This window comes from Somniosus microcephalus, chromosome 15 (genome assembly GCF_052327205.1).
Source record: "Somniosus microcephalus isolate GS21.2 chromosome 15, FLI_Smic_1.0, whole genome shotgun sequence".
NCBI classification, from domain to species: Eukaryota; Metazoa; Chordata; class Chondrichthyes; order Squaliformes; family Somniosidae; genus Somniosus; species Somniosus microcephalus.
The window spans coordinates 5,510,805-5,530,009 of record NC_141001.1 but is presented as its reverse complement, the minus strand read 5'-3'; the positions used below and the strand labels follow the sequence as shown (position 1 = coordinate 5,530,009).

At 44.5% G+C, this 19,205-nt stretch overlaps 2 protein-coding genes across 2 annotated transcripts in view; one reads left to right on the top strand and one right to left on the bottom strand.

The window, feature by feature from the left end:
* Nucleotides 1–1,543, top strand: part of LOC147106514 (transcription factor PU.1-like) — a 75,776-nt gene extending 74,233 nt beyond the window's left edge. The window contains exon 4 of the mRNA XM_086008461.1: nucleotides 1,514–1,543. Within this exon, the coding sequence (XP_085864587.1) occupies nucleotides 1,514–1,543 (30 nt within the window). The remainder of the gene's footprint in view (nucleotides 1–1,513) is intronic.
* Nucleotides 1,544–1,744: 201 nt separating this feature from the next.
* Nucleotides 1,745–19,205, bottom strand: part of LOC147106513 (myosin-binding protein C, cardiac-type-like) — a 54,001-nt gene continuing 36,540 nt past the window's right edge. Inside the window, exon 3 of the mRNA XM_086007472.1 lies at nucleotides 1,745–1,848. Coding sequence (XP_085863598.1) covers nucleotides 1,760–1,848 — 89 coding nt within the window. The 3' untranslated portion in view covers nucleotides 1,745–1,759. The remainder of the gene's footprint in view (nucleotides 1,849–19,205) is intronic.

Sequence of the window (19,205 nt, the reverse complement as noted above, 5' to 3'; positions counted from 1 at the left end):
CCCTGCAAATTATTTTTCCTTCAGGTACTTATCCAACTCCCTTTTGAAAGCCACGATTGAGTCTGCCTCCACCACCCTCTCAGACAGTGCATTCCAGATCCTCACCACTCGCTGCGTAGAAAGTTTTCCCTCATGTCGCCTTTGGTTCTTTTGCCAATCACCTTAAATCTGTGTCCTCTGGTTCTCAACCCTTCCACCAATGGGAACAGTTTCTCTCTATCTACTCTGTCCAGACCCCTCATGATTTTCAACCTCTATCAAATCTCCTCTCACTCTTCTCTGCTCCAAGGAGAACAACCCCAGCTTCTCCAGTCTATCCACGTAACTGAAGTCCCTCATTCCTGGAATCATTCTCGTACATCTTTTCTGCACCTTCTCTAAGGCTTCACATCCTTCCTAAAGTGTGGTGCCCAGAATTGGACACAATACTCCAGTTAGGGCCGAACCAGTGTTTATCATAATTTCCACACTTTTGTACTCTACACCTCTATTTATGAAACCCAGGATCCTGTAAGCCTTTTTAACCGCTTTCTCAACCTGCCCTGCCACCTTCAACATATACCCCCAGGTCTCTCTGTTCGTGCACCCACTGTAGGATTGTGCCATTTAGTTTATATGTCCTCTCCTCATTCTTTCTACCAAAATGTATCACTTCACACTTTTCTGCATTAAATTTCATCTACCACGTGTCTGCCCATTCCACCAGCCTGTCTCTGTCTTCCTGAAGTCTATCACTATCTTCCTCACTGTTCACTATATTTACAAGTTTTGTGTCACCTGCAGGTTTTGAAATTGTGCCCTGTACACCCATGTCCAAGTAATTTATATATCAAGAAAAGCAGTGGTCCTAGAACCGACTCCTGGGTAACCCCACTGTATACCTTCCTCCAGTCCGAAAAACAACCGTTCACCACTACTCTCTGTTTCCTGTCACTTAGCCAATTCCGTATCCATGCTGCCACTGTCCCTTTTATTCCACGGGCTTCAACTTTGCTGGCAAGCCTATTATGTGGCACTTTGTCGAACGCCTTTTGGAAATCCATGTACACCACATCAACTGCATTACCCTCATCAACCCTCTCTGTTACCACATTAAAGAACTCAATCATGTTGGTTAAACACGATTTGCCTTTAACAAACCCGTGCTGACTTTCCTTAATTAATCCACTCCTATCCAAGAGACTGTTGATTTTGTCCCTGATTACTGTTTCTAAAAGCTTCCCCACTACCGAGGTTAAACTGACTGGTCTGTAGTTGCTGGGTTTATCTTTACACCCTTTTTTGAACAATTGTGTAACATTTGCAATTCTCCAGTCCTCTGGCACCACCTCCATATCTATGGAGGATTGGAATATTATGGCCAATACCTCCGTGATTTCTGCTCTCAATTCCCTCAGCATCCCAGCTCCTGGTGATTTATCTACTTTAAGTACAACCAGCCTTTCTAATACCTCTTTATCAATTTTTATCCTATCAAGTATCTCTACTACCTTCTCCCCCCCCTCCTTCACAGTGTCTCTGGCAGCATCCTCTTCCTGAGTGAAGACAGATGCAAAGTACTCATTTAATACCTCAGCCATACCCTCTGCCTCCATGCATAGGTCTCCTTTTTGATCCCTAATCGGCCGCACCCCTCCTCTTACTACCCTTTTATCCTCATCCCTTCCCCTGCCCATCCCCATCCCATCCCTAACCTTTCCATTTCCCTATCCCCTTTGCTGAGCATTACACTTCACTCCCTTCCCCTCCCCATTCTCCCCTAAGCCTGTCCGTCCTTACCTGTCTCTGGTTCTGCCGCAGCCCCTTGCACTGCTTCATTCGGAGGTGCTGGACTATCTTCACCTTTTTCTGCAAAGATATAAAACAGTTAAAGCTTGCCAGTGTTCTGTGTGATACTGAAGGAGGAGTTTAAACTGTTCAACCCCACGAGCACAGATCAGAGGGGTTAGCCCAGTGTACAAGCTTTTTAGTGCACGGGGGCGCTCACCTTAAATCTGTGTGACCGACTCTTCTGCCACTGCAATCAGTTTCCCTTTACTTACTGTATCTGAACCCCTCATGATTTTGAACACCTCTATCCAATCTCCTGTTAACCTTCTCTGCTCTAAGGAGAACAACCCCAGCTTTTCCAGTTTCTCCACATAACTGAAGTCCCTCATCCCTGGGACCATTCCAGTAAATCTCCTCTGCACCCTCTCCAAGGCCTTGACATCCTTCCTAAAGTGTGGTGCCCAGAACTGAACACAATCCTCCAGCTAAGGCCTAACCAGTGTTTATAAAGTGTTGCATAACTTCCTTGCTTTTGTAATCTATTCCTCTGTTAATGAAGCTCATATGTTTTTTAACAGCCTTCTCAACATGTCCTGCCACCTTCAAAGATTTGTGTACATTCACTCCGTCTCTCTGTTCCTGCACCTGCTTTAGGATCGTACCCTTTAGTTTATATTGCCTCTCCTCATTCTTCCTACTAAAATGTATCACTTCACACTTCTCTGCATTAACTTCCATCTGCCATGTGTCTGCCCATTTCACCAGTCTGTCTGTCCTCCTGAAGCCTGTTACTATGTCATCTGCAAACTTTGAAATTATACCCTGTATACCCAAGTCCAGGTCATTAATATATATCAAAAGAGCAGTGGTCCTAATACCGACCCTGGGGAACACCATTGTACACTTCCCTCCAGTCCGAAAAACAACCGTTCACCACTACTCTCTGCTTTCTGTCCCTTAGCCAATTTTGTATCCATGCTGTCTTTTAATCCCACGGTCATCAATTTTGCTAACAAATCTATTATGTGGTGCCACAAATATAAACTACTCGAACCCCTTGATTAGATTCCAGCCTGTAACTCACTCCCAGGTATCTGTTATTCTACATATAACTCCCCGAACCCCTCGATTAGATTCCAGCCTGTAACTCACTTCCGGGAATCTGTTATTTTATATATAAACCACCCAAACCCCTCGATTAGATTCCAGCCTGTAACTCACTCCCGGGTATCTGTTATTCTATATATAAACCACCCAAACCCCTCGATTAGATTCCAGCCTGTAACTCACTCCCAGGTGTCTGTTATTCTATATATAAAACCTCCAAACTCCTCGATTAGATTCTAGCCTGTAACTCACTCTCGGGTATCTGTTATTATATATAAAAAAACCCGAACCCCTCGATTAGATTCCAGCCTGTAACTCAGTTCTGGGTATTTGTTATTCTATATATAAACCACCCGAACCCCTCGATTAGATTCCAGCCAGTAACTCACTCCCGGGTATCTGTTATTCTATATATAAACCACCTGAACAACTTGATTAGATTCCAGCCTGTAACTCACTCCCGGGTATCTGTTATTCTATATATAAACCACCCGAACCCCTCGATTAGATTCCAGCCTGTAACTCACTCCCAGGTATCTGTTATTCTATATATAAACCACCTGAACACCTTGATTAGATTCCAGCCTGTAACTCACTCCCGGGTATCTGTTATTCTATATATAAATCCCCCGAACCCCTCGATTAGATTCCAGCCTGTACCTCACTCCTGGGTATCTGTTATTCTATATATAGTGGGGTGCTGCAAGGATCAGTGTTGGGGCCTCAGCTATATACAATCTATATTAATCTATAATTATGGGGGATTTTAACGATCATATTAATTGGACAAATCAAATTGGGCAGGGCTGCCTTGAGGATGAGTTCATTGAGTGTATTAGGGATGGGTTTCTTGAGCAGTATGTAACTGAACCGACCAGGGGGCAAGCAACCTTAGATCTGGTCCTGTGTAACGAGACAGGATTAATTAAAAATGTCCTAGTAAAGGATCCCCTTGGAATGAGTGACCATAACATGGTTGAATTCCATATTCAATTAGAGGGTGAGAAGGTTGGATCTCAAACAAGCGTGCTAAGCTTGAATAAAGGAGACTATGAAGGTATGAGAGCGGAATTGAGTAGAGTGGATTGGGAAAATAGATTAAAGGGTAAGACGATACATGATCAGTGGTGTACATTTAAGGAGTTACATACATAGATACATAGAAGATAGGAGCAGGAGTAGGCCATTCGGCCCTTCGTGCCTGCTCCGCCATTCGATGAGATCATGGCTGATCCTTTAATTCAGTATCCCGTCCCCGCCTTCTCTCCGTAACCCTTAACCCCTTTTGCCCGTAGAAATATATCTAATTCCCTCTTAAATATATTTAATGAGCTGGCGTACACTGCCCTCTGTGGCAATGAGTTCCACAGGTTCACCACTCTCTGAGTGAAGAAATTCCCCCTCATCTCTGTCCTAAATGGTTTAGCCCTTATCCTTAAATTATGTCCTCTAGTTCTGTTCTCACCCGCCAAGGGAAACATTCCTTCTGCATCCAGTCTGTCTAGACCTGTCAGAATTTTATACACTTCTATGAGGTCCCCTCTCAATCTTCTAAACTCCAGTGTGTACATCCCTAAACTACATAGTCTCTCCTCATAGGTCATTCCCGCCATTCCTGGTATCAGCCTGGTGAATCGCCGCTGCACCCCCTCCATGGCAAGAACATCCTTCCTCAGATGAGGCGACCAAAACTGTACACAGTACTCGAGGTGTGGTCTCACCAGTGCCCTGTACAGCTGCAGCAAGGTATCCCTGTTCCTGTATTCTAACCCTTTTGCTATGAAGGCCAGCATACCGTTTGCCTTCTTGACCGCCTGTTGCACCTGCATGCTCGCCTTCAGTGACTGGTGTACAAGAACACCCAGGTCTCTCTGTACTTCCCCCTCTCCCAATCTATTGCCATTTAAATAATAATTTGCCCTCCCGTTCCTGCACCCAAGGTGGATAACTTCGCACTTGTCCACATTATAGTGCATCTGCCATTTATCCGCCCAATCGCCCAGTTATTTTACAACTTCCAAAAAAAATATATTCCACTGAGAAGAAAAGGGTGTAAAAGAAAAGACAGCCATCCGTGGCTAAGTAAAGAAATTAAGGATAGTATTCGACTAAAAACAAGGGCATATAAGGTAGCCAAATCTAGTGGGAGGATAGAGGATTGGGAAAACTTTAAAAGACAGCAAAAAGTAACAAAAAGATAGATTATGAAAGTAAATTAGCAAAAAATATAAAAACAGATAGTAAGAGTTTTTATAGTTATATAAAAAGAAAAAGGGTGGCTAAAGTAAATGTTGGTCCCTTAGAGGATGAGACCGGGAAATTAATGGTGGGAAATATGGAGATGGCAAAAACACTGAATGAGTATTTTGTATCAGTCTTTACAGTAGAAGACAATAAGAATATCCCAACACTGGACAAACAGGGGGCTATAGGGGGGGAGGAGCTAAACACAATCAAAATCACTAAGGAAGTGGTACTCGGTAAAATAATGGGACTCAAGGCAGATAAATCACCTGGACCTGATGGCTTACATCCTAGGGTCTTGAGGGAAGTGGTGGTAGGGATTGTGGATGCATTGGTAATAATTTTCCAAAACTCCCTGGAATCAGCAAAGGTCCCGGCAGACTGGAAAACTGCTAATGTAACGCCCTTATTTAAAAAGGGCAGTAGACAGAAGGCTGGAAACTATAGACCAGTTAGCCTAACATCTGTGGTAGGTAAAATATTGGAGTCCATTATTAAGGAGACAGTAACAGGACATTTGGATAATCATAATTTAATAGGACAAAGTCAGCATGGTTTTATGAAGGGGAAGTCATGTTTGACAAATTTGCTGGAGTTCTTTGAGGAAGTAACATATAGGGTGGATAAAGGGGAACCAGTGGACGTAGTGTATTTAGACTTCCAAAAGGCATTTGACAAGGTGCCACACAAAAGATTATTGCTTAAGATAAAAAATCACGGGATTGGGGGTAATATTCTGGCATGGATAGAGGATTGGCTATCTAACAGAAAGCAGAGAGTTGGGATAAATGGTTCATTCTCGGAATGGCAATCAGTAACTAGTGGTGTTCCACAGGGGTCAGTGCTGGGTCCCCAACTCTTTACAATCTATATTAACGATTTGGAGGAGGGGACCGAGTGTAACATATCAAAGTTTGCAGATGATACTAAGATGGGAGGGAAAGTAGTGAGTGAGGAGGACATAAAAAACCTGCAAGGGGACATAGACAGGCTAAGTAAGTGGGCAGAGATTTGGCAGATGGAATACAATACTGGAAAGTGTGAGGTTATGCACTTTGGCAGGAAAAATCATAGAGCAAGTTATTATCTTAATGGCAAGAAACTGGAAAGTACTGAAGTACAAAGGGATCTGGGGGTCCTGGTGCACGAAACTCAAAAGGTTAGTATGCAGGTGCAGCAAATGATTAAGAAGGCCAATGGAATGTTGGCTTTCATTGCTAGGGGGATAGAATATAAAAATAGGGAGGTATTGCTTCAGTTGTACAAGGTATTGGTGAGACCGCACCTGGAATACTGCATACAGTTTTGGTGTCCACACTTAAGAAAAGACATACTTGCTCTCGAGTCAGTACAAAGAAGGTTCACTCGGTTAATCCCGGGGATGAGGGGATGGACATATGAGGAGAGGTTGAGTAGATTGGGACTCTACTCATTGGAGTTCAGAAGAATGAGAGGCGATCTTATTGAAACATATAAGATTGTGAAGGGGTTGGATCGGGTGGATGCGGGGAGGATGTTCCCGATGATGGGCGAAACTAGAACTAGGGGGCATAGTCTTAGAGTAAGGGGCTGCTCTTTCAAAACTGAGATGAGGAGGAACTACTTCACTCAGAGGGTGGTAGGTCCATGGACTATGCTGCCCCAAAAAGCTGTAGAAGCTACATCATTACATAAATTTAAAACAGAAATAGACAGTTTCCTAGAAGTAAAGGGAATAAAGGGTTATGGGGAATGGGCAGGAATTTGGACATGAGTCTAGGTTCGGATCGGTCATGGCCCTGTGGGTAGCGGAGCAGGCCCAGGGGCCATGTAGCCTGATCCTGCTCCTATTTTGTGTGTCTAATTCTGTTAGATTCAGGAGATGGTTCAGTGATAGTAGATTGGCGGTTAGGATCAGATCAGCCATGATCTTATTGAATGGCGGAGCAGGCTCGAGGGGCCATATGGCCTATTTATGTTCTTATGTTCATATATAAACCACCCGAACCCCTCGATTAGATTCCAGCCTGTAACTCACTCCCGGGTATCTGTTATTCTATATATAAACCGCCCGAACCCCTCGATTAGATTTCAGCCTGTAACTCACTCCCGGGTATCTGTTATTCTATATATAAACCGCCCGAACCCCTCGATTAGATTTCAGCCTGTAATTCACTCCCGGGTATCTGTTATTCTATATATAAACCGCCCGAACCCCTCGATTAGATTTCAGCCTGTAATTCACTCCTAGATATCTATTATTCTATATATAATCCACCCAATCCCCTCGATTACATTCCAGCCTGTAACTCACTCCTGGGTATCTACTATTCTATATATAAATCCCTCGATTAGATTCCAGCCTGTAAATCACTTCCAGGTATCTGTTATTCTATATATAATCCACCCAAGCCCCTCGATTACATTCCAGCCTGTAACTCACTCTGGATATCTACTATTCTGTATATAAATCCCTCAATTAGATTCCAGCCTATAACTCACTCCCAGGTATCTGTTATTCTAAATCTAATCCACCCGAGCCCCTCGATTAGATTCTAGCCTGTAACTCACTCCTGGGTATTTTTTATTCTATATATAATCCACCCGAGCCCCTCGATTAGATTCCAGCCTGTAACTTATTCCCATGTAAATTACTGAATTAAAGCTTCCGCACCCCAACTATCTGTGTGTGTCTCATGGTTTAAATCCATATTTGGAATGAAGGCATTTGGATGCTGTGGGCAGCTGCAGTGCCCCCTGGGAAGTTTCTTAGACCCATTGAATTCTGATTGTAGCTCTCTGCTGACTGTGAGCAGGGCAGGAACTCCCAGAGACTGTTGGGATTTGACCCAGTCAATTGACCATCTGCAGTCACCTCCCCCAGGCAGCTGGTCACCTCTGTCCCCGCCATATCTCCACAGCTCTCTGCCCTCCCCCCCATGATAAGAGGGTACGAGCCATTAATGGTCATTGTTTGAGCTATGAATAACTGCATGCTTCACTGCTGCACACACTACTAACTGTCCTCCACCTTGCCAGGAAACCCTCAGCAGTTCTCAGAATGGAGTACGTGTTCTGATGGCCCCACAGCAGCAGCCTGACTCTCCTTCCTTGTAATTCAGGCCCAGATATTTCTAGAAAGCCCCCACTGAGGGTACGAGCTAAGTCACATGAATTTACAGCCAACATACTGTTTTGTACTTCATACAATCAGAGAATGATACAGTTTTCATCCCATCATGTCTGTGCCGGCACTTTGAAAGAGCTGTCCCACTAATCCCACTCTCCTGCTCTTTCCTCATATCCCTTCAAAATTTCCCCTTCAGCACGGTGGCATAGTGGTTAGCACTGTTGCCTCACAGCGCCAGAGACCCGGGTTCAATCCGGCCTCGGGCGACTGTCTGTGTGGAGTTTGCACATTCTCCCCGTGTTTGCGTGGGTTTTCTCCGGGTGCTCCGGTTTCCTCCCACAGTCCAAAGATGTGCGGGTTAGGTTGATTGGCTATGATAAATTGACCCTTAGTGTTAGGGGGACTAAATACGTGGGGTTACGGGGATCGGGTGGGATATGTGTCGGTGCAGGCTCGATGGGCCGAAATGGCCTCTATCTGCACTGTGGGGTTTCTGTGATTCTGTGATTCTGTTATTTATCCAATTCCATTTTGAAAGTTCCTATTGAATCTGCTTCCCCCACCCTTTCAGGCAGTGCATTCCAGATCACAACAACTCGCTGCATAAAAATATTCTCCTCATCTCCCCTCTGGTTCTTCTGCCAATCACCTTCAATCTGAGCACTCTGGTTACCGACCCTCCTGCCACTGCAAACAGTTTCTCCCATTCTACGCTATCAAAGCCCTTTGTGATTTTGAACTCATCTATCAAAACTCCCCTTAACCTTCTCTGCTGTAAAGAGAACAACTCCAGCTTCTCCACTCTCTCTCTTTAACTGTAATTACTCATTCCTGGTAACGTTCTAGTAAATCTCTTCTGACCCCCCTCCAAAGCCTTCAGACCCTTCCTAAAGGCTGGGGCCCTGCATTGGACACAATTCCCCAGCGGAGGACAAGTCAGTGATTTATAAAAGGTTAAAAATAACCTCCTTGCCATTGCACCCTATGCTCCTGATAAAAAAAAACAAGAATCCTGTCTACACTGGCTAATCAAACACTCCCAGGACAGGTACAGCACGGGTTAGATACAGAGTAAAGCTCCCTCTACACTATCCCATCAAACACTCCCAGGGCAGGTGCAGCACGGGTTAGATACAGAGTAAAGCTCCCTCTACACTATCCCATCAAACACTCCCAGGGCAGGTACAGCACGTGTTAGATACAGAGTAAATCTCCCTCTACACTGTCCCATCAAACACTCCCAGGGCAGGTACAGCACGGGTTAGATACAGAGTAAAGCTCCCTCTACACTGTCCCATCAAATACTCCCAGGGCAGGTACAGCACGGGTTAGATACAGAGTAAAGCTCCCTCTACACTGTCCCATCAAACACTCCCAGGGCAGGCACAGCACGGATTAGATAGAGAGTAAAGCTCCCTCTACACTGTCCCATCAAACACTCCCAGGGCAGGTACACCACGGGTTAGATAGAGAGTAAAGCTCCCTCTACACTATCCCATCAAACACTCCCAGGGCAGGTACAGCACAGGTTAGATATAGAGTAAAGCTCCCTCTACACGGTTCCATCAAACAATCTCAGGGCAGGTACAGCACAGGTTAGATAGAGTAAAGCTCCCTCTACACTGTCCCATCAAACACTCCCAGGAGAGGTACAACATGGTTTAGATACAGAGTAAAGCTCCCTCTACACTGCCCCATCAAACACTCCCAGGACAGGTGCAGCACGGGTTAGATACAGAGTAAAGCCCCATCTACACTGTCCCATCAAACCATCCCAGGGTAGGTACAGCACGGGTTAGGTACAGAGTAAATGTCCCTCTACACACTCCCATCAAACACTCCCAGGGCAGGTACAGCTTGTGTTAGATACAGAGTAAATGTCCCTATACACACTCCCATCAAACACTCCCAGGGCACATAAACCACGGGTTAGATGTAGAGTAAAGCTCCCTCTACACATTCCATCAAACACTCCCAGGGCAAGTACAGCACGGGTTATATATAGAGTGAAGCTCCCTCTACACTGTCACATCAAACACTCCCAGGACAGGTACAGCACGGGTTAGATATGGGGTAAACCCCCCTCTACACTGTCCCATCATACACTACCAGGGCAGGTACAACACGCATTAGATACAGAGTAAAACTCCATCTACACAGTCCCATCAACCACTCCCAGGACAGGTACAGCATGTGTTAGATACAGAGTAAAAATCCCTCTACACTGTCCCATCAAACACTCCCAGGGCAGGTACAGCACGGTTTAGATACAGAGTAAAGCTCCCTCTACACTGTCTAATCAAACACTCCCAGGACATGTACAGCACGGTTAGATATGGGGTAAAGCTCCCTCTACACTGTCCTATCCAACAGTCTCAGGACAGGTACAGCACAGGTTAGGTACAGGGTAAAGCTCCCTCTAAACTCTCCTATCAAACACTCCCAGGACAGGTACAGCATGGGTTAGATGCAGAGTAAAGATCCCGCTAGACTTTCCACCAACACTCCCAGAACAGGTACAGCACGGGTTAGATACAGAGTAAAGCTCCCACTACACTGTCCCATCAAACACTCCCAGGGCAGGTGCAGCATGGTTTAGATACAGAGTAAAGCTCCCTGTACACTGTCCCATCAACCACAGAGGAGAGGTACAGCATGGGTTAGATACAGAGTAAACCTCCCTCTATCAGAGTAGAAATAGAAGGATCTTTCAGATGAATACGTGGCTAGAGGAATGGTGCAATTTCCTGGGACATTGGAACCGGTTCTGGGGGAGGTGGGACCAGTTCAAACCAGACGGTTTGCACCTGGGCAGGGCCGGGACCGATGTCCTAGGGAGAGTGTTTGCTAGTGCTCTGGGGGAGGGTTTAAACTAAAATGGCAGTGGGTTGGGAACCTGAGCAGGAGGACAGAGGAAAGGGAAAGAGAAACAAGGATAAAAGCAAAAGATAAGGAGAAAAACAAAAGTGGCAGTCAGAGAAATCAACGGTTTAAATCAAACATGGCCACAGTAAATAATAATTCTAATAGGTCTAAGAGCATTAAAAAAATAAGCCTGAAGGCTTTGTGTCTTAATGTGAGGAGCATTCGTAATGAGGTGGATGAATTAGCTGCGCAAATAGAGGTAAATGAATATGATTTGATTGGGATTATGGAAACATGGCTCCAGGGTGGCCAAGGCTGGGAACTCAACATCCAGGGGTATTCAATATTCAGGAAAGATAGGCAAAAAGGAAAGGGAGATGTGGTAGCATTACTGGTTAAAGAAGGGATTAACACAATTATAATGAAGGATATTAGCTCTGATGATGTGGAATCTGTATGGGTAGAACTGAGAAATACCAAGGGGCAGAAAACGTTAGTGGGAGTGGTATATAGACCTCCAAACAGTAATGCAGAGGTTGGAAATGGCATTAAAAGGGAAATTAGAGAAGCGTGCAATAAGGGCACAGCAGTCATCATGGGTGACTTTAATCTACATATAGATTGGGCCAACCAAATTAGTAACAATACTGTGGAGGAGGAATTCCTGGAGTGTTTAAGGGATGGTTTCCTGGACCAATATGTTGAGGAACCAACCAGAGATCAGGTCATCTTCAACTGGGTATTATGTAACGAGAAAGGATTAATTAGCAATCTTGTTGTACGAGGCCCCTTGGGTCGGAGCGATCATAATATGATCGAATTCTTCATTAAGATGGAGAATGAAGTAGTCGACTCAGAGACTAGGGTCATAAATTTAAATAAAGGAAACTACGATGGTCTGAGGAGTGAGTTGGGTAGGATTGATTGGGGAATGTCACTCAAAGGGTTGGCGGTGGATAGGCAATGGCAAACATTCAAAGACCGCATGGATGAACTACAGAGTTTGTTCATCCCAGTTTGGCATAAAAATAAAACAAAAAAGGTGACTCAACCATGGCTAACAAGGGAAATTAGGGATAGCATAAGATCCAAGGAGATGACATATAAATTGACCAGAAAAAGCAGTAAACCTGAGGATTGGGAGCAGTTTAGGATTCAACAAAGGAGGACAAAGGGATTAATTAAGAAAGGGAAAATAGAATATGAGAGTAAGCTTGCAGGGAACATAAAAACTGACTGTAAAAGCTTTTATAGATATGGGAAGAGAAAAAGATTGATGATGTCAAGCATAGGTCCCTTGCAGTCAGAATCAGGGGAATTTATAATGGGGAACAAAGAAATGGCAGACCAATTAAATACATATTTTGGTTCTGTCTTCACAAAGGAGGACAAAAATAACCTCCCAGAGATGTCGGGGAACATAAGGTCTGATGAAAGGGAGGAACTGAAAGAAATCAGTATTTGTAGGGAAATGGTGTTAGCGAAATTGACCGGAGGAAGGCCGATAAATCCCCAGGGCCTGATAATCTACATCCTAGGGTAATTAAGGAAGTGGCCCTAGAAATAGTAGATGCATTGCTGATCATCTTCCAGCATTCGATGGAATCTGGAACAGTACCCATGGATTGGAGGGTAGCTAATGTTACCCCACTATTCAAAAAAGGTGGTAGAGAGAAAATGGGGAATTACAGACCGGTAAGCCTGACATCGGTCTTATGTTCATTAATAAATAGACATTCTTATTATGAACACAGCTAGCTTTTGCTAGATACTTTTATTGAGCACATGTGGACTAGGTACTGTATCTGTAGAGGCTTCCATCTTGACTGCTGCCTTGTGGGTAGCCTAGTGCCTCATGGGTAATGTAGTCTTAATATATCTACAGCTGGGTAGTGTAGTCTTATATACAGCTCTACACAGCTCTACGGCTCCACCTAGTGTCCACTATAAAATGACATGTTATTGATCATTACATCCCCCTTTCTTTGAGGTTTAACAAAATCAATATCAATCAACTTTCAAGAAAACAATAAAGATAATATCAGTAACACTTTTGTTAGTGCTCTATAAACATAAACATTTTCAAAACAGTCAACACATTTTCAAAGCTTTACATTGTACTCAAAGATTGAGTCTATCAGGCTTTTTTACTTCACGTGTGGATCTTCTCAACATGGGTAAGTCTGATGTGTCTTCATGAGATTGTTCTGGCAGTTGCGGCATTGTCATCGATCTGCTCTTGTATAGATTGAGGTCTCCTTGCGATCTTTGCTTGGAGAGGGTTTCAGTGTTTCCTTCACTCTTCATGCCATAACTCTCAATGTAGTCAAAGCACTCTCGAAAAACTGCTGGCAGCTGGATCCCATCATACAGCATAGTCCTCTCAGCAGCCTCGGCTAATGGAACACCAAAGATTGGCCTGAGGGAAGAAGGAGCATCCACCGGAACTGCTTCCTGCTCTGGTGCAGGCTTCTTCTTTTTCTTTTCCTCTTTCCACTGCTTAACAACATCTGCTGCAGTTATATCTTTGGACTTTTTCTCCTTGTGCTTTTCCTCTTTGTGCTTTTCTTCCTTTGGCTTCTCTTTGACCTTAAATTCTTTTTCTTTCTTCTTGGAGAAACTAGGCTTTTTGAAGACATGGATACCCTTTGGCCTTTTCATCCTTGATGGGCTCTCTGCTTCATCACCTGAGTCATCTGGTCTGCTTATGGCACAGTTTATACGATAGACTCTCTTAACCAGTTCTAAGTCTTCACAAGCTTTGTCACCTAGTATCGAATCAAGTCTTTCAGCCACAACAGAAAACATGAGATGATGCACTTTGTCTTTGACTGTCACTTTAAGTCTGCGTACACCTAAGCTATCTATTTTCTGTCTATTATAGTCCTTCAGTAGTACTGACTTTTTCTGTATTTTGGGCTTTTCTTTCATATTGTTAATGTCACTCATACTGATTAAGTTTGCTTTTGCCCCAGTGTCTAGTTTCAAGGTAACTAATGCTCCATTTACCTGCAGTGGGATCATCCATTTGTCCACTTTTACTGCATTGACTTTATGTTCAGCATTGTCCATTTCTGAGGGCTGCACATTTTCTGCATCTTTTTTGATATCGTCACATGACACCATTCCTACAAAAAATGTCTCACTTAAATCAGTGTCCTCAATCACATTAACTTGTTGCCCTTTCGTTGTTTTTACTTTTGAAAAGCATTGTTTGGCAAAGTGATTCTTTCCATTACACTTTGTGCACATTTTTCCAAATGCTGGGCATTGTCTTAACTGGTGTTTGTAACCACAGCGTTTACAATTAAAAATTTCATCCTCCGATTGCTTTTCATTTCTGTTCTGCCCACGTTTCTTCCCCTTGTAGGACACAGCACTGACAGCAGCATTATCACTCATTACAATTGCATCATTATTGATTTCACTGAAAGTCTTCGCGTGCTTTCGAGCTAGCTCGCTGGCTTGGCATATTTTCACTGCATTTTCCAAATTTAGTTCGGTTTCTCTCAACAGACGTTCCCTGACTTTTTTATCATGAATACCAAACACAATCTGGTCACGAATCAAGGATGATTTCAGATCAGAGAAATTACATGTCTGTGTTTTCAGTTTCAGATCAGTTATAAAGCTATCAAAAGTCTCATTTTGTTGCTGTGTCCGAGAACAGAAGATGTATCTTTCATAGGTCTCATTCTTTTTGGGAGAGCAATGTGCATCAAATTTTTTTAGCACATCTTCTAATTTTCCTCTGTTCTCCTCTGGATTAAATACAAATGTATTAAATACCTCTATCGCCTGTGGGCCTGCAACCGTAAGCAGCAACACTATCTTCCTTGCGTCTGGCTTCGTACCGAATCCGATGGCTGCAATGTAGAGTTCGAAATGTTGTTTAAAGGTCTGCCAATTGTAGTCGATTTTTCCTGTGAGTTTCAAACGCTCTGGTGGCTTCAAATTCTCCATGTCGCTTTTCACAATTTTCAGCAGATCTTCACCATCCTGGTACCATCTTCTGTTCATTAATAACTAGACATTCTTATTATGAACACAGCTAGCTTTTGCTAGACTTTTTATTGAGCACATGTGGACTGGGTACAGTATCTGTAGAGGCTTCCATCTTGACTGCTGCCTTGTGGGTAGCCTAGTGCCTCATGGGTAATGTAGTCTTAATATATCTACAGCTGGGTAGTGTAGTCTTATACACAGCTCTACACAGCTCTACGGCTCCACCTAGTGTCCACTATAGAATGACATGTTATTGATCATTACAATCGGTAGTGGGCAAAATGCTAGAGTCCATTGTAAAAGATGTAATAGCAGAGCACTTGGAAAACAATGACAGGATCGGACAAAGTCAACATGGATTTACAAAAGGTAAATCGTGCTTGACTAATCTACTGGAATTTTTTGAGGATGTAACTGGTAAAATAGATAAGGGAGAACCAGTGGATGTGGTGTATTTGGACTTTCAGAAGGCTTTCGATAAGGTCCCGCATAAGAGATTAGCGTGTAAAGTTAAGGCACATGGGATTGGGGGCAAGGTATTGACTTGGATAGAGAACTGGTTGGCAGACAGAAAGCAAAGAGTTGGAATAAACGGTTCTTTTTCCGAGTGGCAGGCAGTGACTAGTGGGGTACCGCAGGGATCGGTCCTTGGACCCCAGCTATTCACAATATATATTAATGATCTAGACAAGGGAACTAGATGTAATATCTCCAAATTTGCACACGACACAAAGCTGGGTGGGCGTGTGTGCTGTGAGGAGGATGCCGAGAAACTCCAATATGATTTGGACAGGTTGGCTGATTGGGCAGAAGCATGGCAGATGCAATATAACATGGATAAATGTGAGGTTATCCACTTTGGTGGCAAAAACAGGAAGGCAGATTATTATCTGAATGGCAATAGATTGGGAGAAGGGGAAGTGCAACGAGACCTGGGTGTCCTTGTGCACCAGTCGCTGAAGGTAAGCATGCAGGTGCAGCAGGCGGTTAAGAAGGCAAATGGCATGTTGGCCTTTGTAGCGAGAGGGTTTGAGTACAGGAGCAAGGATGTCTTGCTGCAGTTATACAGGGCCTTGGTGTGACCACATCTTGAATATTGTGTGCAGTTTTGGTCGCCTTATCTGAGGAAGGATGTTCTTGCCATGGAAGGAGTTCAGCAAAGATTCACCAGGCTGATACCTGGGATGGCAGGAATGACGTATGAGGAGAGATTGGGTCGATTTGGCTTGTACTCGCTGGAGTTTAGAAAAATGAGATGGGATCTCATTGAAATTATAAAATTCTGACAGGACTGGACAGACTAGATGCAGGAACGATGTTCCCGATGGTCGGGGAGTCCAGTACAAGGGGTCACAGTCTAAGGATAAGGGGTAGGACATTTAGGACAGAAATGAGGAGGAATTTCTTCACCTAGAGAGTGGTGAACCTGTGGAATTCTCTGCCACAGAAGGCAGTAGAGGCCAATACATTAAATATATTCAAGAAGGAGTTGGATATATTTCTTAAGGCTAAAGGCATCAAGGGGTATGGGGAGAAAGCAGGGACCGGGTACTGAATTTGGATGATCAGCCATGATCGCATTGAATGGCGGAGCAGGTTCGATGGGCTGAATGGCCTACTCCTGCTCCTATCTTCTGTTTCTATGTTTCTATACTGTCCCATCAAACACTCCCAGGACATGTACAGCACTGGTTAGATACAGAGTAAAGCTCCCTCTACACTGTCCCAACACACCATCCCAGGATAGGTACAGCACGGGTTAGATATAGAGTAAAGCTCCCTCTACACTGTCGCATCAAACACTCCCAGGGCAGGTACAGCACGCTTTAGATACAGATTAAAGCTGCATCTACATCGTCCCATCATCCACTCCCAGGACAGGTACAGCACGGTTTAGATACAGAGTAAAGCTCCCTTTACAATGTCTCATCCAACACTCCCAGGACAGGTTCATCACTGATTAGATACAGAGTAAAGCTCCCTCTACACTGTCCCATCAAACACTTCCAGGGCAGGTGCAGCACGGGATAGATACAGAGTAAAGCCCCATCTAAACTTTCCCATTAAACACTCCCAGGGCAGACACAGCACGGATTATGTACAGAGTAAACCTCCCTCTACACTGTCTCATCTAACCATCCCAGGGTAGGTGCAGCATGGGTTAGATACAGAGTAAAGCTCCCTCTATACTGTCCCATCAAACACTCCCAGGACAGGCACAGCACAGATTAGATATAGAGTAAAGCTCCCTCCACACTGTCCCATCAAACACTCCCAGGAGAGGTACAGCTCGGGTTAGATACAGAGTAAAGCTCCCTCTACACTGTCCCATCAAACACTCCCAGGGCAGGTGCAGCACGGTTTAGATACAGAGTAAAGCTCCTTCTACACTGTCCCATCAAACACTCCCGGGACAGGTGCAGCACGGGTTAGATACAGAATACAGTCTCATGTACACTTTCCCATTAAACACTCCCAGGGCAGGTACAGCACGGGTTAAATATAGAGTAAACCTCCTCTACACTGTCTCATCAAACCATCCCAGGGAAGGTATAGCACGGTTTAGATACAGAGTAAAGCCCCATCTACATTTTCCCATTAAACACTCCCAGGGCAGGTACAGCACGGGTTAAATATAGAGTAAACCTCCTCTACACTGTCCCATCAAACCATCCCAGGGCAGATACAGCACGCGTTATATACAGAGTAAACCTACCTCTACACTGTCCCGTCAAACACTCCCAGGGCAGGTACTGCACAGGTTAGATACAGAGTAAAGCTCCCTCTACACTGTCTCAACAAACCATCCCAGGGTAGGTGCAGCACGGGTTAGATACAGAGTAAAGCTCCCTCTACACTGTCGTATCAAACACTCCCAGGGCAGGTACAGCACAGGTTAGATAAAGAGTAAAGCTCCCTCTACACTGTCCCATCAAACACTCCCAGGACAGGTACAGCATGGGATAGATACAGCACAAAGCTCCCTGTACACTGTCCCATCAAACACTCCCAGGGCAGGTACAGCATGGGTTAGATACAGAATAAAGCTCCCTCTACACTGTCCCATCAAACCATCCCAGGACAGGTACAGCACGGTTTAGATACAGAGTAAAGCTCCCTCTACACTGTCCCATCAAACACTCCCAGGGCAGGTGCAGCACGGGTTAGATACAGAGTAAAGCCCCATCTACACTTTCCCATCAAACTCTCCCAGGGCAGGCTCATCACTGATTAGATACAGAGTAAAGCTCACTCTACACTGTCCCATCAAACACTCTCAGGACAGGTACAGCATGGGTTAGATAAAGAACATAGCTCTCTCTACACTCTCCCATCAAACACTCCCAGGGCAGGTAAAATAGGGGTTAGATACAGAGTAAAGCTCCGTCTACACTTTCCCATCTAACACTCCCAGGGCAGGTACAGCACAGGCTATATACAAAGTAAACTGCCTCTTCATTTTCCATCAAACAATCCCAGGGCAGGTACAGCACGGGTTAAATGTAGAGTAAAGCTCCCTATACACTGTCGCATCAACCACTAACAGGACAGGTACAGCATAGGTTAGATACAGGGTAAAGCTCCCTCTACACTCTCCCGTCAAACAATCCCAGGGCAGGTACAGTTCGGGTCAGATACAGAGTAAAGCTCCCTCTACACTCTCCCATCAAACACTCCCAGGACAGGTACAGCATGGGTTAGATAAAGAACAAAGCTCTCTCTACACTCTCCCATCAAACACTCCCAGGACAGGTACTGCAAGGCTTAGCTTTGGGGTAAAGCTCCCTCTACACTGTCCCACCCAACACTCCCAGGACAGGTTAATCACTGATTAGATACAGAGTAAAGCTCCCTCTACACTGTCCCATCAAACCATCCCAGGACAGGTACAGCATGGGTTAGATAAAGAACAAAGCTCCCTCTACACTGTCCCATCAAACAATCCCAGGGCAGGTACAGCACGGGTTAAATGTAGAGTAAAGCTCCCTCTGCACTGTCGCATCAACCACTAACAGGACAGGTACAGCACAGGTTAGATACAGGGTAAAGCTCTCTCTACACTGTCCCATCAAACACTCAGAGGATAGGTACAGCACGGTTTAGA